This window comes from Microtus pennsylvanicus, chromosome 9 (assembly GCF_037038515.1).
Source record: "Microtus pennsylvanicus isolate mMicPen1 chromosome 9, mMicPen1.hap1, whole genome shotgun sequence".
NCBI classification, from domain to species: Eukaryota; Metazoa; Chordata; class Mammalia; order Rodentia; family Cricetidae; genus Microtus; species Microtus pennsylvanicus.
In genome coordinates, this window is record NC_134587.1 from 11631052 (window position 1) to 11655243 (window position 24192).

Consider the following 24192-nt stretch of genomic DNA (forward strand, 5'->3'; position numbering starts at 1 on the left):
GCAGCTACGGCCTGTAATCTGTTTACGGGGGAGGTAGAGTCTCCGTTCAGCAAGAGAACTTATCTCAAAACTACAGAGCAGTGGTAGAAGAAACCCAAAGTGAACTTAGGGCCTACACAGTCACACGTGTCCAATACACGTGAACACGTACACACTCATACTATACATGCACACATGTAACAGACTTTCTTTTGGCCACCAACTGGCTTTCAAATCAAGAGAAGGAAATTAGTTATGAGTTATGAATGCTTATGATCATTTCTAGCTAGCTTTTCTTGTCTTTAATTAACTTGCTTTTCTTCATCTACATTTTGCCTTGGGTTTTTTTCCTTAATTTCTGTATGTTTGCTGGCTGGTGGCTGCCTGGTTGGCCCTAGGCATCTCCCTCTCTTTCTCCTTCGTTCTCTCCTGAGCGAAATTCCTCTTCCTACTTATTCTCTCTGTTCACCAGTCCTGCCTACCCCTCTACTGCCTATTTGTTGGCTGCTCAGCTTTTTATTAGACCACTCAGGTGCCTTAGGCAGGCAAGGTGATACAGAAACCCATCTCTATATCATTAAACAAATGTAACACATCTTAGATTAAAGTAATATTCTGCAACATACACATGCTCAGAAAACATTTAATTTAAAATTTTAGGACACAATTGAGAGTTGAATATAGCAACATACACCTATAATTCAGTACTCAGGAGCATGCGGCCCATCAGTTCCAGGGCAGCTTGAATTACATGGAAAAAACTTTGTCTCAATTAAGTCTTTAAAATAATGGCAAAGCCAGTTGGAGAGATGGCTCAGTGGGTAATAGCACTTACTGCTTTCGCAGAGGACCCATGTTCAGTTCCCAGTCACCACATTGGGCAGCTTACAACCACCTGGAACTTCAGTTCCAGAAAATAAGATACCTTCTGATTTTCATGGGCACTCCTGTACACAGATACAGACACATAATTAAATATAAAACGAATCTTTAAACAAAACAATTATTTGACGTGTAAGACAGTAAAAGAGTCTTTTTTGGGGGGAGGGGTTTCAAGACTAGTTTTCTCTATAGCTTTGGAGCCTGTCCTGGAACTTGCTCTGTAGACCAGGCTGGGTGCTGGGATTAAAGGTGTGTAGCACCACTACCCAGCTAAAAGAGCCTTTTTTGAAAGTGCAGGAACACTGTACTTAGTAGAGCCGTGTGTAATTCATGGAGGGCTTCAGAAAGAGAAGCATCAATTCAAGTAGAGGGAATGCTCCTTTTCTTTCTATGTGTCCTTTCGTTCTTTCTTTCTATGTATCAATTTATTTATTTGGTTTTTTGAAACAGGGTTTCTCTGTGTAGTCTTGGCTGTCCTGGAATTTTCTCTGTAGACCAAGCTGGCCTCAGAGATCCGCCTGCTTCTGTCTCCTGAGGGCTAGGATTAAAGACATGTGTCACCACGCCCAGCTTCCATGTGTTCGTTATTACTTCTCAAATTTTAGGAGGTATTTTTGTTTGTTCCTTTTTCTTTCTTTTTTGAGATATGGCATCATATATCCCAGACCAGCCTGCAGTCCACCGAGTAGCTGAGGGTAACCTCAAACATCTAATCTTCCTGCCTCTACCTGTCCAGGTGCTGGGATTCAAAACCAGGCATCGGTATTGGGCAAGCTTTCTGCCATCTTAGTTACATCCCTAATCCATATATTTTCTTTTTTAATTTTTTTATTTTATGTGCATTGGTGTTTTGCCTGCTTGTATGTCTTGTGAGGATGTTGGATCCCCTAGAACTGAAGTTATAGACATTTCTAAGATGCCATGTGGGTGCTGGGAATTGAACCCAGATCCTCTGGAAGAGCAGTCAGTGCTGTTCATCACTGAGCCATCTCTCCAGCCCCATGTTTTCTGTTAGTTAATAAATAGAGGTATTTGGGGCTGGAGAGATGGCTCAGTAAGTATGAGCTCTTGGTACTCGTACAGATTCCCAACAGGCACACAGTGGCTCACAACTATTGATAACTCCAGTTCCAGGGGATCCACCAGGTATGCATGTATTGCATGTACTTGCACACAGGTGAAACATTCAGACACATCAAGTCAATAACTAAATCTAAAAAGCAAAAGACATTCTCTAGGATTCTGCCTTCCCCATCTCAACTCCACCAAGCCTAAGAAATCAGAGCGCAACATATGAATCCTTTAGCCGTTCAGCTGCGCTGTTGTCTTACAAACGGTTCTCAAGCTCAGATTTCACCATGGCCGCCCTTATGCCTGTCATTTCTTGATTTATCTCTTTCTTCTTTTGCCTTTCTCTCGCACACACTATCATTGACTCCATTTTTCTCCATCAGAAGTGTCTGCTAGAGAAGGGTACAATGGAAGTAACAGGAGGGAGAGGAGGTGGGGCCAACAGGGACTCGGCCGGCTATTCCAGACTTGATGAGGGCCAGAGAGGAGTTAGCTTTCTCAGCACTGTGTGGCAAAGGAGAGTGTAACAACTCTTTTCCATCTTAAAGAAATCTTAAAGAGATCTCTTAATTCTTTTCAGTTGGTAGATTTTTCTGTGTTTATCGGTTTATCGTATGCTGAAAGCAACACACGTTGAGACTATACAACTATGCATGCCAGACCAAAGCTTGCTGAGATACAAAATTCAAATATTCTGATTTCTCTTCTTTTCTTCATTAGCACCAGTGGACAATAATAACTATATAACGCACGAAAGTACACTTTTCGGTCTTATGTGTTATTCATTCATTCATTCACTGTGCTTTGAACTCAAGATCTTGCTCTCACCGGACACATGTTCTACTCCTGAACGACATCCTTAGCTCTGTCTTGTTTATTTTAAATTGAAGAGTAAGTGGAAGGTAACGATGTAAAGCAAGAATGGGTTTCTTAGGGTTTTGGAACCGCATGAGTGTCTAGTGGAAAGAAGAATCCTCTGCTCACTAATACGTGTTTATGTGCTGTTGTTTACTTGCCTTAGAAGGAAGGCTGAGGAGGGACTTAAGCAGGCTTTAGCAAAGGATCCTCCTGGCGGTGTTGAGAAGTGTGGGAGGCGCATTTCTGGAGCGTTCCAAGTAAGAGATTAAGGAGTTGGGAACAGGGCGGTCAGCGAAGTGCTTGCCACAGAGGCACGAAGACCTAAGCTTGGACCCCCAGCTTCTAGGAGTGACCCACAAAAAGAGATGGCTACAGGCCTCACGAGCACAGTAAGGAAATAAAGAGAAGGATGAAAGGAGCTCTATTCTTCACCACATTCAAGAGCTCGGCGATGGCTCCTGAGAGCGTGTTAGAGTTTAGAACTGAACACTCAGGGTGAAGCGGTGGAGAGGATTCTGAGCACAGGGCTCACATCTATGTGGCTTGGATGCAGAAGATGGTTTTTGCTCTGTTCCATAGCTAAAAAGGAAGGGCTTGAAGCATCCGTGAGTGAGAGGTGGGGCTGAAGGAGCCACATCCATGTCCAGCAGGCCTTTGTGTCTAGGCCATGCAAGAATTTAGATTTTTTCTCATTCTTAGCAGCAAGAGAGAAAACATCAAAGGCATTTTCTTTTCCTTTCACATTGGAATGGTTGAAATTATAGTTTCAACAGAACATATTATAAGTAGGTAATATTAAGTAGATCCTATCGATATGTAAACTTGTTTTTCCATTCCAATGCTTCCCTGTGGATGGCCTCTTTGAGTAGACGCTGATACTTTGAGGTTTCATTCCCTGCCATCTGTCAACAGTGCTCGTGCATAGAGCATCTTAACCAGGCAAAGACACGCGGGAGGCCTCAGAATCAATCCAGTTGCAGCCAACATGGGCCTTGTAAGCTCGGTGCTTTGTTTTGCTTTTTAACATCTTGTGTGTTTGGTTTAGTTTGGACTTTCATTTTTGTTTGTTTTGCTTTTATAAATTGGATTTCACTAGGTAACCCAGGTTGACCTTGAACTCACTTTGTTGCCCAGGTGGGTCCTGAACTCTAAATCCTCCTTTCTCACACTCCCACGGTTGGGTTCTAGGCATTGACCACCACACCTGGCTTCCAACCTGAGTTTGAATTCTCATTTGCCCCATTTTCAATGTGCCTTAGGAATGCAGACTGCCTTTGGAGTCTATTTTCTCACTGTCTACGGGCTGAAACACTCAGTGCAGACAGGGTCTTTAAAAGATTGAGTGAGGTGACCGCTAAAGTTGCCTGATACACGAAGAACCAGGTCAAGCTCAGTGCCTCATCTTAGTTCTGCATAGGGATGAAGACTCCTTTTCCCGGTGAATGTATCTTAAGTCTAGGTAGCTGGGCTGAAATTCAGAAAGAGACTCTGCTGTTAACGTGCTTATCCTCATGTGTGAGTCATTGGGTCCATTCTTAAGACGTGCATCTACATGTCTTCCCAAGAAGATCCCGTGTGCAGATGTTACCAGCCTCCGTGGTAATTCGCCTGTCTAGTTCTGAGAAGCTATGTGGTCACAGTCTGAGGCTGGAGAGCTGTGGCTGTGACATGCAGAAGCTGTTTCCTTCTGAACTGTCTGGTGCTTAGTTGGGACCAGGAAAGCAATAACAGTTTAATTATAAACTGTTAGTACATTCAGAATCACTCTTATCTTCTGCTTCAAAAGCATCTTTTCGTGGGACTGGAGCAATGGGTCAGTGATTCCGAGCACTTGTTAGTGTTGCATAGGTCCTGAGTTTGGTTCCCAGCACCTGTTAGGTGGCTCACAACATCTGTCACTCTCGTTACTGGGGATCTGATGTCTTTGTCCCCTTTGGGCACATGTGTGAGCACAGACACACACACACACACAAAACAACAACAACAACAAACCCCAAACACATATATTCAAAACTAATGAGATACAGGCTAGATTTATTCGTTGCATCTGGTTGATGTCTCTCTCTCTCTCTCTCTCTCTCTCTCTCTCTCTCTCTCTCTCTCTCTTTTTCTCTCTGATCTTGTCAACATCTACCCATTCAAGATAAAAGGCTTTCTTGTTCTGTGGAAGCATGTTGGTTTTCAATCAAATCTTAACAACATCAAGGTGTGCTATCTCCCTTGGAACTGTACCTTGATTATCGAAGAGACACACTTTGTCCAGGCTCATGAACATACCTGCTCCTTGTATGTTCCATGGTTACTTAGAACAAGAGATGGAAGTACTTATTTAAAGAAAAATACAAATGAATTATTCAACTTAGTCTCCCCTGGGAAGCTTCTGGTACCAGTTATTGATTCTCTGAGGTCATTTTTTTTTTCAAAGTTTCCAGTCCTTCTGAAGAGAAATTGATTTTGGAAGCCCTAGGATTAGTTTCAGTTCTTACAAGGTGCTTGAGTTTCTCCCCATCCTTTACAAATTGCGTTGTCCTAGCTCAAAGTAGGACTAGCTCTAATGGTCAGAGAATGCATAGGCATTTTAAGTTTTTACAATCTTTTAAAAAATTAATTTATTATTGTGACGTGGCTTCTCCCCTTCCACCTCTACCTGAGTTCTGGGGTTTGAACTCAGGCCATTGGCCTCGGTCATTAGGTGGCGGGCTCCTTTACCCAGTGAAGCATCTTGCAAGTCCAATTTTGAAGTCTTTTTTTTCTATTTTTAATACATATACAAAGTAGGAAGAAAAAACAAGCATTGTCATTTACAGAAGCATTCTGTGCAAGAAAGGCAGGATTCTGAAGAATTTGTTTGCAAAATTCGAATAGATTTTGTTCCTGATGAATCTGAAGGTTATATATGTAAATTTAATATTTATATTAAACACAGATGTTTGGGGCTGGAGACGTAATTTAGTTGGAAGAGTACTTGCCCTGCGAAGCACACAGTACTGGCTTTGGCCCCCAGCTCCCCATAAACCTTCTGTGGTATCTCACACCCGAAATTCTTGTCCCAAGGAGGCTGAAGCAGAATTGGCACCACAGGTTTGAGACCAGACTGAACCTTGAACCTAGCAAGATCTTGCCCCAAAAGGCCTAAAACTGGGCTGGTGAGTTGGCGCAGCGGGTAAGGATGCTTCCTGCCAGGCCTAGTGACTTCAGTTCTGTTCCTGCACCCACCTGAGGCATACGCTAAATAAATGTAAAATATATATATATATATATATATATGTACATATATATATCAAAGCATATAAATAAATAAACAAATAAAATTAAATGGATGGAACTACTTTTCTTTAAAACACATGATTTTAATAATCTTGGAAATTTTTATATTACTCACTAACTTTTATTTTAAAGTGTTTCTATGTCTTAGTAAAGTTCTTAAAGTTAGAAAGTCAATTTGGATTTTTCGTTTGTTTATTTTTTAGACAAGAGGTTGTTGTGTAGATCTGGTTTGTCTGGAACTTACTCTGTAGTCAAATTCATAATCCTCTTGACTGAGTCGTCTGAGAGTGAGGTTTACAGACGTGAGACACCACACGCTGCTTCAAATATGTGCAGAAAACTCTTTCTTTCCCCCTGAGACATTTATGATAGAATAGGCTTTCTTCCCCTTTGACTCAGTGTATCAAAATAAGGTTGCTCCCACATCCCACGGTCGTACAAGTTTCGGGTGTCAGGTGTACTGTGGCCTCCGCTCCTCATGCAGACGGCGTGTGCAGCGAAAGGGCACGCATTCCTGACTAAATTTGGCTTCCGTGGGAAGCATGAGCAGCAACAGTGGACAGCGAGAGGATTAGCTTCACGCTCTCAGCTCTCGCCCTGGTACACAATGTCCTCCGTTATTGTCCCCATACCTCGTTTTTCCACATGGGAAGCGCTCTATGTGGTATCTCGTTATCAAACTTAGTGACGCCATCTCTGGAGTCAGTGAAATTGGAAGGACGTTAAAATTTAAAATATTGGGCTCATATCAAATACAACGGTCATGGAGAGGCCGTTTGTTTTGACTCCTATTACAGCCGCTTGTTGGTTATGCGGAGACACCGCTTAGAGCAGTCACAGCTGACCCGGGGCAACCTCAGTTTGGAGAGAGTGAAGCCTAAGAAGAATAGCGACTTCGTGTTTGGGTAAAAGCAGAAAGTCAGTAGGAGGGCACTGTGTCCCTCCCCTTTCCTGTTTCAGAGAGGTGGCTTCTCATTTCCAAATACTTTGGTATTGAAGATCTCCTTTTCCCGCAGCAGCGGGCCAGGTATTTTGCTTATAACTACTTGTCAGAGAAGAAACAGAAATATTTGCTCATTTAGAGATGGAGTCACCAGTGTTGTTCAGGCTGATTCCCAAGTATCTACTACAGGTGCCATCGTGCCCAATTGAGGTTTTTTTTTTTTTTTTTTGCTAAAATTCCCCAGTGAGTTACTGGGTTGGGTTTTACTGTCCATCCTCCTAACAATCGCGTGTCTTATTCATTGGCTCTCAGGCACAGTACCCAGCATGGGCTTTTAACAAAAGCACAGTAATGCAAAAAGATTTGATTTCCACAGATTGTTTGGCTTAAAAAGAAGTTTTTCTAGATATGTGACTTCAGTTTTGGTATGCATACTCGAAAAAAAAAAAAGGTTTGATCTTGTTACGTTATATAATCTCCGAGTTCAAGGCTAGCCTGGTCTACATAGTGAGTTCCAGGATAACTAGAGCTACACAGTGAAACCTTGTTTCAAAGAAACAAAAAAACTAAAACAATAAAAAACTACTTCTAATACATCACAATTTTTAAAAATTATATTTATTTTTAATTATATGTATATATTATATACAATATATTATATATGTGTGTTTAATTACACACACATACACAGGCACACACACACACACACACACACACACACACACACACACACACACACACACACTCTAGAAGGGCAGTAAGTGCTCCTAACTTCTGAGCCACCTTTCCGGACCCAAAAGCTCCATGTTCATTTTTGCAATTTATTTACTTATCTATCTGGTTTTGTTTGTATCCTACACTGACCTGGAGTTTGCTAGTCAGCACAGGTTGGTCTCGAACTGTGGCAGGCTGTGTGCGTCAGCCTTCTTGAGTGTTTAGATTATGGGAATGAGTTTCCATGCCCGGTGCTGAAACAAACAGATAAATAAATAAAATGTATGCACACACACACTTGAATCTAAATCATCAATGAATCTGTTTTTTTTTTAAACTGGCATCACTCAAACAGATTACATTCTATCGTTTTTAGACTTTTTACAAAATTTGTTCCTGTTATGATTTTTTTGAGATAATCCTTCTCCGCACCTTAGTAGAAACTCAGAGATACTTGAGTGCTTTGTAAGCTATAATTAACACAGTTAGCTTGTGAGGTGAGTGTCCTTTATTTGAAAGGGCGCCTAAGGTTAATGTTAGTAAATTGCAAGGGAGTTTCTCCTCTCCAGTTTATGCCAGTCAGGGGAGGCCTTGATGGATTCATCATTTGGCTTCGAAAGGCCAACCGTTTCAGGGTGGCACCGTCTTCTCCCCTCGGGCAGCAGACAACTCAGCATAATTGCGACCTGCTTTTGTATAAGAAAACTGCTGATTTTAATATGGGATTTTGATGCTGTATATGAGGATGCCAGGCTCTCAGAAGCTCTATTTTGTTTTTCAAGCCTCAGACCGCCAAGGCGTTCTTAAAGCACATGTGAACTATACTTCTTGTAAATGAACGTGTTTCTGGAAATGCCAAAAGCCGTGCGCATGTTTGCGTTCCGAATTTTTGCATTGGGTTGAAAAAGTTTAATCTAGACACCAGATCACTTATTTCTTGTCAGCTTCTGTGTGCTTCTTCAGGGCTACGTCTTTCATGTGTCCTTGACTTCTTGCCCAGGAGGGATTTACAACTGCTCGAGAAACATCTTTAAAATGTCAAGTGATTAACTATAAAGTTATTTGGCGGAAGGATATAATATTATATTCGGCAATTTTATGTCAAGTCATTTTAGGTTACCCTTTGAAATTATAAGAACAAAAATGAAAAAAAATGTGTAAAACTATTAAATTACTTAGGATATTAAATGTTATTTTGGAAGACTCCACGCTTTATTTTTAATATTTTTAAATATATTATTTAATGAATTAGTTCTGTTTTGTGGCTTTTTCCATCTTCCTCTCAGAGAGGCAGCTTTGCTTCTGCCTCTCTCCCCACTTCTCCGCTTCCCCCTTCTGTCTCTCTCTCTTTTTCTCCTGTCTCTCTCTCCTCTTCTCCTCTCTCTCTCTCCCTTCTCCCTTTCCCGTTCATAACCCCCTGAATAAATATTCAACCTCAAAAAAAAAAAGTTTTGTTTTGTGTTTTGAGACAGGGTTTCCCCGTGTAGTCCTGGCTGTTCTGGAATCCAGGCTGGCCTTGAACTCACAGAGATCCACCTGTCTCTGCCTAGTGCTGGGGCCAAGGGTGTGTGCTACCACCACCCAGCTAGGCAGCACGTGTTCTTAACTGCTGAGCCCTCAAAATACCATTTTAAGTCTCTTTTGCCATTTTTAATGCAAGTATTCAAACTATTTTAATTAGCACAGAGAGAAGGTCTCAAAAGGGCCTTAATATTTTAATTTCAATTCTGATATTGCCTTTTCTATTCCCTCTCTCCCTTTTCCCCCCCACCCCGTGTGCAGGGGTGTGGGGGTACAGGGGCTGGAGCTGGGCCTTATTGCCGCAGGTATGTGCCCTCCCACCCCAGAACCACCCCTGCAGCCTCCTATCTCTTTCTGTGGTGCCAGCTCTTCTCTATTAGTCTAAGACCTAATTCGTTTTAGCATTTTAACCAACCCTGGGTAGCTTCTAGTTTCCATTCAGAAGTCTCTTTGGTTCTGTCTGTTCGGGCAACAGGCTTCCTGACATTGCCAAGTAATTGCCTCTAATTGAATGGGTTAATTAGTTCACTGTTTTCTGTAGAAGTCAAGTACTGACTCCCTGCCGAGGAGAAGACTTTGGGTTTATTTCCCCCCTTCAGCTATACACTCTATCTTGCGATTAAAATCAAGTTAAAGTAGACTGGGAGAGTCGGGGAGTTGTTGTCTGGCGTCATTTGTAACCCGAGGTACTGGCAAGGCCTCTGACAGTTCATGTCAGCCAAAGCATTTGTTTTCCTGTTGGCGGCTGTGGCCTTAGCTTGCGCTAATGCTGCTGTTTCCTGGGTTTAAAAGTCGGGGGCATCCTGGGGATTCTCTGGGTGCCACCTACTTTCACTGTATGTTCTGGGTAGGCTGTGTCCTTATCCTGGCAGCCAGGCTCGGGCACCGGAGAACATGTGCAACTCAATCAGAAGGAACGAGCAAGTAATTTCTTACTCACAGCTCTGACATGTTCGTGCTCTCTCCTCACTCTTGAGAAAGCAGCGTCCTCCCAGTTGTGAAGTAAAATGCTGTTGGCAGTGCAGGACACTGGGGACTGCAGCTTTTTTTTTAAATATTTATTTATTATGTATACAATATTCAATCTGTGTGTGTTTGCAGACCAGAAGAGGACAGCAGACCTCGTTACAGATGGTTGTGAGCCACCATGTGGTTGCCGGGAATTGAACTCATGACCTTTGGAAGAGCAGGCAATGCTCTTAACCACTGAGCCATCTCTCCAGCCCGGGACTGCAGCTTTTAACTTCCCTGGTTTCCTGATGACCTCAGGGACTTTCACTGGGCTCTGTGAGGTGGACACTCCATGGTCTCCTTGTCTCGGTCCTGTCTTCCCGTCTTCATCCACCTGAGCAGGACAGGGATCGTTTCTTTCTTCTCTTAAATCCTTCACATACAGCACGTTTTCAGTCTCATCTTCTGCTCCGTACCTTTGTGTGTAGGTTGGACATTGCTACTCCTAAACAGTGGGGTCTGAGATGCTCCAGAATCCAAGTTTTTGAACACTGATATGATGATGTATGTAGAAAGTACTATACCCAACCTTATATAATTGATTGAGATCAATATCCAGGCACACTGATAATATTGTATTAAATCACCTTCAGGCTATGTGTAGAAAGGTGTGTGTATTACTTTGCTGTTTCTGGGATAAAACATCATGACGAATGCAACTTCTAAAAGAAAGAGTTTATTTGGGCTTATGGTTCCTGAGGGATAAGAGTCCATTATGGCAGGGAGGCATAGGGGTAGCTGCAGACAGGGCTGCAGGAACAGGAAGCTGAGAGCTCACTTCTTCAAACCCAAACAGGAAGCATAAAGAGAGAACTGGAAGTGACTGGGAAGCTTTTCATTTCAAACTCCGCTCCCAGGTGACATGGTTTCTCTGGCAATGCTGTACCACCTAAAGCTCCCCAAACAGCCACTAACTAGGGGCCAAGTGTTCAAATGCCCCAGGCTATGGGGAACATTTCTCTTTTAAATCTCAAGGGTATGTATGAGGGCTGGAGAGATGGCTCAGTGGTAAAGAGCACTGACTGCTCTTCCAGAGGACCCGGGTTCAATTCCCAGCACCCACATGACAGCTGACAACTGTCTACAGCTCCAAGATCTGGCATCCTTACACAGACATACATGCATGCAAAAACCAATGCACACAGAATAAGAATGAACAAATTATTAAAAAAAAGGATGTGAGAACAATGGAACTTTGTGTTTAGCTAGCTCATTATGGAGCCAGGTGTGGTAGTGTCTGCAATCCGAAGGGGGTGGAGGCAAGAGGATCAATTCAAGACCAGCTTCTTCTACTTAGTGTGTTTGAGGCCTGCTTAGATGACCTGGGATCCTGCCTAAAAAAGAAAAATCAAACAAACCAACAAAAATAACAACAATTTCCAGAAATACTTCCCTTAGTATATGCAGATATTCAAAAAATAATCTGTATTAAAAAATACTCCTGGTCCCAGGCATTTTGGGATGCTCAGTCAATATTCATTCATTGTTTATTCTTTTTTCTCTTCATATTTGCGAGTGTGCTCTGTGCTCACCGTGGGGTGGGGATGGGGTGTGTGTAAGATCCTATGTGCGCCTTCTCTTACTAAACCTGGAAGTAGACAGGCAGACAACAAGTCCCAGCAATCCTCCTGTCTCTGCCTCACAAATGCTGTGGTTACAGGTTCTTGCATGGTCATCTTTGGCTTTTTGCATGGGTACTAAGAGTTTGAACTCAGGTCCTGTGCTTGCCGAACAAGCAAGCACTCTTACCCTCTGAGTGATCTCTTGAGCTACACCCCCTCCCTGCTTCCTTCTCAATCTCCCTCTCTCTGTTTTTCTTTTGTCTTTCTTAAACCGGAAAAGAGAACACAAACAATTACATGCTTAAGACATGACAGTATCACCCACCACTTTTGGTGGTGTTAGGAGTCAAACCTATCTCCTCCGTCATTCTGTGCAACCATATCCCCCAACCCCAAACTCTACTTATTACTGTTTCTCCAGTTAACCCCCTCCCAGAAACAAAGATTTTTCTCACTTCTAAGAGAGGCTGAAATCTCCTTTCTCTGGTTGAGCTCAGATGTTGCTGTCTCTCTCCTCCCCACCCATCCCAGCTGCCCTTAGATGGATACTTCTTTGGTTTCCATGGCGTTCTTATGATCTTGCTTAGTGTTGGCAGTCATGTTCCTGATGTTGGTTGACTCATCAGGCTCCGTAAATCCTGCTATCAGGTTTCTTTGTACTGACCTCCCTCACCACTTCCAGTAGCCCCGTGACTATGGTGCCTCTCCCCACTCCTGCCTGTCCTTCGCTTTGCTGAGTTTGTGTTCTTGTTTAACCTGTCCGGGGACTGAGGATGTAGCTCAGTTGGTAGAGAGGTTGGCCAGCTTGGATGGAGGCCAGCGCCACAGGGTAGCTCATGCATGCAATCCCAGAACTGAGGGTACGGGGTGGGGTAGAGGTAGGAGGATCTGAAGTTCAAGGTTATAGTGAGTTTGAGGCCAGCCCAGAATACAGGAGACACTGTTTCTAAACCAAAAATAAACAAAAAGCCCACATGTGTCCTATTATGGCAAATGTTGAAGAAAGAACAAGAGAAGTATGTACTGAGAGCTGGTCGACTACACTTATTATCAGTGTCTAGAATTTGTTTACCGTTATTGCTAGTATCTTATATGATTTTTTGGTTTGGTTTCATTTTTCAAAAGAGGGTTTCTCTGTGTAACAGCTCTGACTGTACTCGAACTCAATTTTTAGACCAAGATGGCTTCATAGAGATCCACTTTTTTCTGCTGTCCCCCCCCCCCCAACTCTCACCCCCAGTGCTGGACTTAAAGACGTGCCATCACTGAGCGGCCAGTTTGTTCTTTTTAAGGTTGATTTTTTTCCCCTTAATCTTAACTGTATGTGTGGTGTGGTGCGGGGTGATAATGTGCGTGTGAATGTGTCTCAGAAGGCGAGAGGCCTTGGCTCCCTCTGGAGCTAGTGTTACAGGCATTTGTGAACCACCCAAACTCAAGGTCCTCTGTGAGAGCTGTAGACAGTGCTTTTGTGCAGTGCTGTTTGGCCAGCCCCAGGTTTGCTTTTTTTGTTTGTTTGTTTGTTTTTGATGCTTTGTTTCTAGACCCACTCTTTCAGTATATCAAAGATTTCCTTGATCTTCATGGCCCAGGAGTGTACACAATCTAGAGTTCTAGGAAAAGAAGGAGCTTGTCTAAAGACTCACGGGAGCCGATTTGTAACGGAGCCAGGATTAAAACAAGGCTGCTTCAGGAACAGCTTTTGTAGTCATGTGGCCTGGACGTGATTCATCTGGAGAATGATGCTTCTCAGGTGCTCTTGATAGCATCAGCAGGGAGAGAAGTCCACCTTCATTTGTAAGCTGACACAGAACGTGCTGTGACCTTTGATGTTTTCCGAGTAAGACAAAGGAAACGTTTCTGGTTTGAATTCCCTCTCCTGGTTGGAAGACAGATGGCTTACTCAGTTCACATGTATTTGAAATAGTTAACCAAAGAGTAAACCAGCCGTCCCTTCCCTGATCCTTCTGCCTTTTACTCCCCAGAGGCAGCCACTTGAACCCTCCTTTAGATATTTGTTTTGGTGTTTGCTTTTATATTTTTTTACTGATGTGTATAGGCTTTTCTCTAACAAGGACTGGGCCCAGGGCTTGGTGCATAAGCCAGGCTTCCTTATGATACTTTCAGGTTTCCCCTCCATCCTCCCAATACAGTTATAGCATTTGATTATTATTAGTATCAGCATTCTGACTGCAAGTATTTTTTATTTTGAGCTACGTTGTGCTTTTTCGATTGTTCGTTTGAGACAGGATCTTGCTATATAAACCAGGCTGGCGGTGAGCTGGGAATGAGCCTCCTGATTCTGCCTCTGCCTCCCCAGTGCTGGGATTTCATGTGTGTTGCTACCATGCCTGGCTTAAAATGTTTTTTTTTAAATACATTTTGTTTATGATGTGTGCGTGTATGCTCATGCATGCTAGCACAGTGTACGTGTGGAGGGCAGAAGGCAACTTAGATGACTCTTGTTTTCTCTTTCTACCATGTGGGCTCAGGCCTGAACTCAGCTTGTCAGATTTGGTGGTAAATGCCTTTACCAGATGCAGGTTAGTCTCAAACACCATGTGGTAAAAAAAAATAAAAAAAAAAAACCACCATGTGGTCCTCCTGCCTCAGCCTCCTGAGTGTTGGGATTTCAGATGTGAGCCCCCACCACCCAGATCAAGTCATTAATTTCAATATTCCCTATTTTTTCCAACAAAAATACTTCTTCATAGTTAAAAATTGTCCAGCTTTTATTTGCTTGTTTGTAAACCCCCTACCGATTCATTCATTGAATAGATGTTTTTTGAGTGACTAGCACCGTTTTTGTTGCTGGGGCCATATTAGGAAACAGACTGGACAAAGATGCTCCCCTGATGTTTCAGGTGGAAGATGGTAAAATGTGGCGCTGGAGGAGGATACACACGTGTGAGAGGGTAGGGGTTCTAGACGCAGGGCCGAGCTGGAGCATCACGTGAGGACATGACATCAGAGCCGACTTGCACTCTTCCCAGAATCCCTTTCTTTCCCACGGTGCCTTGGATAATTTGGTCTTTGGTGTTTCCCGGTTGCTTTGCTTCCTGAACTCTCTGTCTGCCCTGATCAGCAGTAGGTGCCCTGGAGGTCTGCAGCACCAGGGTCCTGGTTCCCTTGCCCATTTCCTCAGTGGATTTCCTCACTTGCCCCTGGTTCCTGCATACTCTCTTTGATTTAGTTCACTCTCTATTAAAAATTAAAAAGCATTTTGACCGGAGCAGGCAAGCTAGCAGAGCTGAAGAAAGGGAGCACAGAGGCAGAAAAGTAATGTTGAAAATATGGATATTTGGGCTGGAGAGATAGCTCAGTGGTTAAGAGCATTGCCTGCTCTTCCAAAGGTCCTGAGTTCAATTCCCAGCAACCACATGGTGGCTCACAACCGTCTGTAATGATGTCTGGCGCCCTCTTCTGGCCTGTAGACATACACACAGACAGAATATTGTATACATCATAAATAAATAAATATTAAAAAAAAAGAAAATATGGACATTTCAAAAATAGTGTAGCTAATGTCACATGTGATGGAGCGCTTAGAATTAAGTTTGAAATAATTTCTTGGGCCTCCAAGCACCTTTACCTACTGAGTCATCTTGCTGTCCCCTGTGTATTTTCTTTTATTTATTTATTTTAAAAAAATTCATTTTTATTTTATGTGTGTGAGTGTTTTGACTGTATGTTGCGTCTGTGCACCACATGGCCAGAAGGAGGAGTTAGAAGCTCTGGAACTGGAGTTCCTGACTGCTGCCTGCTGCCTGCTGCCACGTGGGTGCTGGGAACTGAACCCAGATCTTTTGGAAGAGCAACCAGTACTCTAACCCCTGAACCATCTCTCCAGCCCTACCTCATGTATTTTTTTTTTCGAGACAGGGTTTCTCCATAGCTTTTGTTGATTTCCGCCCTCAGTTTTATTATTTCCAGTCTTCTACTTCTCCTGGGCGACTCCGTAGCTTTTGGTTCCTGTCCTGGAACTAGCTCTTGTAGACAAGGCTGGCCTCGAACTCACAGAGATCCGCCTGCCTCTGCCTCCCGAGTGCTGGGATTAAAGGCGTGCGCCACCACCGCCCGGCCTTACTCACGTATTTTTAACTGAGATTAAATAGTCACATGACATAAAGGTCCCTGTTGTAATCATTTTAAAGCATACTACTTAGTGGTTTTAAATATTTATAATGTGTGACCTTCATCCATAATCCCAGAACACATTCCTCGTTCTCAGAGAGAAACCACAGACTCATTGAGCAGTTAGTCCTTGTCTCCCTCTCTCAGGTCCTGGTAGTCATCATTTTGTGTTCTTCCCCATGGACTTGCCTTTGTGGGCATTTGATGTAAATGGGATCCTACATCATGGGCCTATTGTTTCCAGGTCATTTCACCTAGTAGGGTTCCTCAAGGCTGACCATGTATCAGTCCTTTACTGTGGTCTTAAAAATGGTCTCTGCGTGTTTGGTTCTTCACTACCCAGAGGCAATATCCACGTTCATTATCCTTGTGTTGATTTCAGTACCGTACTTTGGGTTACTTTCCCCCGAACAACTGTTAGCGACCTCATGATGTTGAACCATCCTACTTTTTCATGTGCCTTGTTTATCTATGTTTCAGTATGCCAGCACTGAGGTGGATGGAGAACATTACATGACCCCAGAAGACTTTGTTCAGCGCTATCTTGGCCTGTACAATGATCCCAACAGCAACCCAAAGATTGTGCAGCTCTTGGCAGGAGTAGCTGATCAAACCAAGGATGGGTAAGAATCTTTATACCTGTTTTGAAAATTAATCATACATTTTATTAAAAATGTAAAACTGTAAATTTCGTATCATTTATTTTTTTGAGACAAGGTCTTACTACATAACTCTGGTTGGCCTGGAATTCAGTATGTAGACTAGGCTAGCCTTGAATTCAAAGAGATCCTCTTGCTTCTGTCTCCTGAGTGCTGGGATCATGATCAGCCCACATTTTGAATTATTTAAACAATGTATTTACTGTTATGTGTGTGTTTTGCCTGCATGTATGTATATGTACTATGTGTATGGTGTGTGAGGCACCAGAAGATGGCATCCATTCTCCAGGTATTGAGTTACAGAAAGCTGTGAGCTGCCATGTGGGTGCTGGGAACTGAGTGTGTCTTCTGTAAGAGTAGCAAGTGCTCTTACCTGCCAAGCCATCTTTCCAGCCCTGTATCTAGAGTTTTAATAGTAATCAATATCTTTCCTTTGGAACTTATAAAATGGTATTATTTACTGCCATTATCAAACTTGCTGTCATTTCTTATTTTCTGAAAAAAATTTACATGAGAGAAACCATATCTTATATTGAATAATCTGAGGATGGGTTCCTTATTACTAATTTTTAAAATTCATTTATTTGAAAAATACTGAATACCTGCTACTGTGTCAGGCATTATTCTTAGTGTTAGAATGTGTCAGAAAACAAGTCACAAAGGTAATAAAGACAATAAAGAAGTAAATGATAGCATGTTAGGAGGATATAGGCAATGTGAAGACCGTAGGGAGCAATCTGCATTCATCTGTGTACTTATCTAGTTGGGAAACATCCTGTTAAACACCACACTTTGCCAGGTGCTATTGGGCTTTATAAATATAAGCATGCATAAAATGAAGTTGCTGACCTTAAGAGTTAAAGTCATAGCTTAGTGGGAAAGAGGACCAGACAAAGAAAACACAAGTCAGTGTTTCCGGTAAGACAGAGAGATGATACATCTAGAAAGTAGAAGTGCCCAGGATGCTTCCTTAACTCTGAGTAGTTAGAGCTGCATCACAGGAGGGCTGACCCTAGGATGAGAACAGTGGGAACCTTCTGGTAGTGGGACAAAGGGGAGAGGAATTCCAGGGAGGGGAAAAGGATTGTCATGGGGACATGAAAGGACGCAAGCGCGTGCGTGCGTGCATGCGTGCGTGCGTGCGTGCGTGCGTGCGTGTGTGTGTATGTGTGTGTGTGTGTGTGTGTGTGTGTGTAAGCAGTGGGGAACTTATGTTGTAAGTACTTTGGTGTGACACCTTTGACATTGCTTTGTTGTTACAGAAGATGTAGTTGGAATGAAACTGGGGACTTTGTGAGCTGGGCTTTTGCTGTGTCTTGTACGCAATGACTCTGCGCTGGGCTTTTGCTGTGTCTTGTACGCAATGACTCCCAGCCTTCGGGTACTTATAGCCTAGTAGTGTACGGGTGTGAAACCATAGAAGCAATAAGATTCATCTTACTGTGGAGTTAGTCCATTCCTCAAAGGGAGCTGTTAATGTTAGCGAAATTGCACGGGGCTGGACTATGGAACAAATACAATGTTTATTGAATTACATAAAACAATTGCTCACTGTGGCAGCTTTCAGTTATATCCCCAGGTCCCCAAGGGCTCAGGATTTTCTTCCTAGATGTAGAGGTGCTTGTATAAAAAACTGGGCAGCGAAGAGTCTTTATCCATCACTATAAATGTGACCATATGATTATATAAATATGATCATGCTTTAGAAAAGGTCGGAGAAGACAGAACTGGTCTCACACAGTCTAGTTTGAGGACTACTGTAACGGCTGAAGGAGCAAGACTGGCTCAGGAGTTGCTTCCTGCCAGAGCTGACTCTGAGTTCACTTTTACTGTCCCATAGAACTAGTTAGGCCCAGTGCAGGAAATTTGGGACATTCAACAACTGTTTACTCAATGAGTCTTTAATGACTTGGAAAGATGTATCATTGTAAATGGCAGGTGTTGGAGAAAAGTTATACATTTCTGTCTAATCTTAAAAATGTCAGATTATTTTTATACTAAACTTAATATTTAATAATGTTAGATCATTTGTAATATTAGATTAGATTAAAGGCACACCTTTAATCTCAGCATTCGGGAGGCAGAGGCAGGTGGATCTCTGTGAGTTTGTGGCCAGCCTGGTCTACAGAACCAGTTCCAGACAGCCAGAGCTGTTACACAGAGAAACCCTGTTTTGAAACCAAACCAATCCAAAATGTAAGATTAGCTCCCAAACTGCCTATCAGGTCATTTATCTAAGTAGTGATTAGTTAGAAAGTCTATAAAAATTTTTAACTTATTTAATTAGAATTCTTCTTTCTGAATTATTAAAGGTAGCACATACATTTTGCTCTTTTAGAAAATGATGACATGTTTGCTGTTGACCTGGTTCTGTATTTATTTATTGAAACAAGAGTCTTTCTATATAGTCCTGGCTGTCCTGGAACTCACTATCTAGATCAGGCTGACCTTGAACCCACAGATTCACCTGCCTCTGTCTCCTGAGTGCCAGGATCAAAACTGCATCATCATACTTGGCCCTATTTTTCTCCCTTTATTTATTTTTTATTTTTTTATTTTTTATTTTTTTGGTTTTTCGAGACAGGGTTTCTCTGTGGTTTTGGAGCCTGTCCTGGAACTAGCTCTTGTAGACCAGGCTGGTCTCGAACTCACAGAGATCCGCCTGCCTCTGCCTCCCAAGTGCTGGGATTAAAGGCGTGCGCCACCACCACCCGGCTCTCCCTTTATTTTTATTTTGTATTTTGCCTGCATGTATGGCTGGGCAAGTAATGCCCAAGGAAGCCAGGTCGGAGCATCATATCCTCTGGGACTGAAGTTGCAGCTGGCTGTGGGCTACCATGTGGGTGCTGGGAATTGAACCTAGATCCTCTGGAAGAGCAGCCAGTGCTCTCAGCCTCTGTGCCATCTCTCCAATTCTAGACATGGTTTTAGAATGCCCATGTTTTCACATAAATACCTCATGCCTTTTGTGACCATCTTGTTTTAGTTCTCCTGAAACTTCTTATGACTCTTGTAGTCTGAAGTGCATTGTCAAAGTAGGCCATTTTTCATGTGGTCAAGTAGAATCCAAGGAGTATTAATTTGGCAGAGTAAATCGGTAATAGTGAAGAATCTAGTAAGATTGAATTGAGTTTACTCCTTTTTTTTTTTTAATTCAGAGTCTCACTATGCAGCCCTGGCTAGCCTACGGCTCACAGATCAGCCTGTCTCTGTCTCCCAGTGCTGAGGATAGAGGTGTGCGCCACCGCAACTGGCTGAGCTTACCTTTTAAAGATGCCCTCCCATGCCCCCTTTTCTTGTGGTTGTAAGAGATGCATTTACATTTATGGTAATCCCCCAGCTTCACGCTCCCAAGTGCTGGGTTCCAGGCATCACCTGGCAGCCCTTTTCACTTTTTTCCCCATTTTTTTCATTTTGCCCACAAATTACTTCCAGAAGTGGGGGGGGTAGAGTTTTCTAGAAGACTTGGATTCTTGCCTGTTTGTAGATGTTTAGAGGTTGTTGAACTTCCTGACTCTAATGCATAATAGATGGATTTGTATAAGAAGTTTTCTAGGAAGAAACTTCAGGCTTTCAGAAGGGCTCAGAATTATGGTTTACATCTTAATCCAACAGAATCAAAGTCTTTGATGATGTTTGACTCATTCCAAGAAGTTGGCTTTTGTTTGACAGTTAAGAAAAAGAGGCTGAAAGTGGCTGATCAGCTTCCTTGGTAATAAAACATTAGCTCTTTTAGCATCCAGTCCCCTTTCCCCTGTAATCTATAGCCGCTAACTCCTTTTTCTCCAGCTGTCTCTCTCTCTGTCGCCATCACCCAGGGTAGTGAATGAAGGATTAGAATGAAAAATTGTTATTTTTATTCTAGCCTCTGTTAAGGCTCTGTTACAATGTTTGTTTGTTTGTGTTTGTTTGTTTTTCGAGACAGGGTTTCCTGGAACTCACTCTTGTAGACCAGGCTGGCCTCAAACTCAAGAGATTTGTCTACCTCTGCCTCCCAAGTGCTAGGATTAAAGGCGTGCGCCACCACCGCCTGCCAGGCCTGTTACTGTTTTCTGATGCCGAGTCCAGGGTATGCTGTGAGACGGCTACAGTGGTATCACTTAGAATCACCCTGGCGAAGGGAAACCAAGGGATGAGTAGGATCCATAGAGACAAGTCTGAGATATTTGATGACCTCTGAGGCTGGCGCTGGCTTAGGGGTGGTCAGTAGTCTTCCTCTGTTGGTCAGGTCCGAGACTTGCTTTTAGAATGTCCGTGCTTTCAGGTAAGTCTTCTGTGACTGCTTTTATATTGCTTTTGGACCTCTATAAGCACAAAGGAACGTAGTATCTCCCCTGATGTTTTCTAGCCCAGGAACTTTTCTCTCGGCATCTCCTGCCCACCATTAGATGGTGAAATAAGGTGCCTGATACAGACAGTCAGGCAGAGGCAGCCTTGTGCGGTATAAATAGCCTGACGGGTTGTCTCCAAGTCAAGCCGTCAGCCAAGTGTTATTCGTGAGACTTAAACTTGGGGGTTCTAGTTCATTACGCAATGAAAAGCGAAATGATTTTATGCATTAAATGCAGATCACGGAGGCTATTATCATGTGATCTGCTCTAAAATATTTAGACAGTTGCTTCTGTGAAACTCTAACTTCCAGGACAGTGGTTTCTATATTTAGTCTAGTCAGAATTTCCTCTGGAAGTGCTCTCTGCACTACTGGGAAGACCCAGTTCTTTTCTCTGATTCTTCATGAGTGGTTTTTGTTTGTTTGTTTGTTTTGTTTCCGTTTTTTTTAATGTACCATGCGTGTCAAAGACCCATTCAGTTTGGTAGAAATCTTGGCTATTTTACGAAATTTTGTAGAAAACTACAAAAGTCACGTAAACATTTTGGCATTATGTTAGTTTCCGTTCTGAGAAGGGACTTGGTGGGAAAAGTGTATTACACATTCCCCAAATTTGTTACTTCAAAGTTATAAAATACCCAATTTCAAATAAAAATTCTCAGCACTCAGGAGGTAGAAGCAGGAAGATTAGGAGTTCAGTGTGGCCCCCACCGCCACTGCACCCCATAAAAACAATTTAAAGAATAGGTTGGCCGAGCCAGGCGGTGGTGGTGTGTGCCTTTAATCCCAGCACCTGGGAGGCAGAGGCAGGCCTTTGTGAGTTTCGAGGCCAGCCTGGTCTACAAGAGCTAGTTCAGGACAGGTTCCAAAGCTACAGGGAAACCCTGTCTCAAAAAAGCGAAACAAAACAAAAAAAAAAGAAAAAAAAAAAGAGGTTGGCCAGGTGGACTTTGGCCAGGGATGAGATGTTCATCCTGTGAAGTCTGGGGACCTGGGGAGCCATCCCATGCCTGAGTTTCTCCTGCAGATGGACCAGTAGGAAAGTCAATGGCTCTAGATGTGCCCCACTGGCTCCAATACTCTAGCCACTCAGTAGTTTAGTGAATGTCTGGATATGATGATGGGCAAATATATCAATTTTGCAGGTTCCATAGGGCTTGCATTTTAACGGGGGCTGCTTGCCGCGTATAATAAATCTCCGTAAGTCACCAGCATGACTTACCAGGCATAGGCAGCCGATAGCTACAGCTGATTTTTGGAGGCAGCTCCTGCTTGGCACCAAGAGCTACCAAGAGTCACTTAGGACCAAAAACCTCCTGTTGCCCAAGCTTGCAATGTGTCAAGGGAAATCAGAAAGCTGGATATTTGCATGAAATCTTAGAATTTCCTAATGTTGCCAGCAAGTGCATGGGGAAAAATAAGTCTTTGTTTGCCAAAGAAAGCGTATTTGTTGGACAGATTCCACCTGCTAACCAGCAGCTATGGCCTTTGCTGGGTAGGGAGCTAGTCTTTGATTTTCTCTTATAAAAAAAGAAAGTTTTGTTACTGGGCACAAAATATGTTTCAAAGTGATGCAGTCTATAATTCAAGGTTACTTGTATTTTGGATCCCCAATTCTGGATACTTAAAAAAATCAAATTGTTGCCAGGCAGTGGTGATGCACGCCTTTAATGCCAGAACTAGGGACTAGGGAGGTAGAGGCAGCAGATCTCTACAAGTTCAAGGCCAGCCTGGTCTACAGAGCTGGAACTCAGGACAGCCAAGGCTACACAGACTCAAAACCCTGTCTCATAAAACAAACAAAAAACAAAATAATAAAACATAGCCTTGAACTTGCTCTGTAGGAGAAGCTGGCCTTGAACTTCTAACTTTCCTGTCTTATCTTCCCAGTGCTGGTGTTATAGGCATGTGCCACCACACCCATTTTGAAGTCACTGTGTGTATACATACACATATATGTTTAGATATAGATACAGATTCTTCAGCGAGACCTTGAGATAGAAATGATTTCCTATATCTGAGTTGCACTTGGGCACAAGTGAGAAGAGAGGTAGAAAACCGCAGGTTGGAGGCAGAGGGCCGGCCATCAGGGTCTGTTTCGGTTGTAAGCAGGGCAATCTCTCAGAGGCGCATTTGGTGATCTGATGGTAAAGTCTCAGATCCTTGGGGATGAATCACCGACAGAAATTACAGTCAAACCACTTGCCCCAGCATCCCTTCTTTCTGCTCCGTCAGCCCCCGGGGCTACACAAGCTGATTTACAGGGACCTCTACGTCATCTCTCTTCTCAGGCACTTTCACTCCCTCCTGCACTTTGCTCCGTGGCGCAGGACTTTCAAGGAAGACGGAGGCCAAGAGAGCATCTTTTCTAAATCTTATTTTCTGGGACCCCCGTGCTGTATCGTGGTTTCCTACAGGTTGTGTTCCTGTGGCCGCGGTTAACACGCTCCTTTGTGCGTCGCGTTTTCTCTAAATTGATGATTAGTTCTAAATCACTGGTTCTCAATGGGGGTAATTTTGTTTTCTGGGACATCTTCGACAATATCTAAAGACATTTTCGGTTATCACAACTGAGAGATGAAATTGACATCTCGTGCTCAGAACCCAGGGAAGCTGCTAAATATGCTACAAATCATAGAAGACCCAACAACGAAAGATTACCCAGCTAAAAATGTCAGCCGTGCTGGGGTTGGGAGACTATTGATCAAATTCAGGCTTATTTTTGGCCTGTTCCTGTCTTTGTGATGTTAGGAGCTATTGATTAATGCTCATGTTCGTTAATTTGTTAAGGGCTTACAAAAATGTACTATTCCTTCCCTTCCACGACTGTATCCACCCTTCATCTGCCACCTGCTTACCCTGAGCTACAGTCCATACAACACATAGTCAATGCCTGGTGTTGATGACTCTCTCTTGTGGAGCGGGTACCCAGGGTACGTTTTCCTTTCTGTGACTTCTGCGAGAAGGACACACCCGTGCTCTCAGGGGTGGATGTCTGAGGGCCCTTTTCTCTTAAACCTCATACTTTAGTTTATACACATACACACACATGTATATATGAAATATATTTACATATCTTTATTAAATTCCAACTTTGATTCATTAAAAGGTCCAGTATTTCCCTGTTTTCTACTAGCTAGTAGTTAAAAACAATTTAGTGTGTGTGTGTGTGTGCACGCGTGCACACCTTGGAAGCCAGAAGAGGAGACTGGATCAACAGGTGGTTGATGTGGGGGTTGGAAATTGAATCTGGGTCCTCAGTGA

The 24192-nt window shown here is 43.0% G+C and overlaps 1 protein-coding gene across 1 annotated transcript in view; it reads left to right on the forward strand.

The window, feature by feature from the left end:
* The window catches only part of Slc25a12 (solute carrier family 25 member 12), a 71786-nt gene that overhangs the window by 5032 nt on the left and 42562 nt on the right, over window positions 1-24192 (forward strand). Inside the window, exon 3 of the mRNA XM_075984912.1 lies at window positions 16420-16562. Within this exon, the coding sequence (XP_075841027.1) occupies window positions 16420-16562 (143 nt within the window). The remainder of the gene's footprint in view (window positions 1-16419; window positions 16563-24192) is intronic.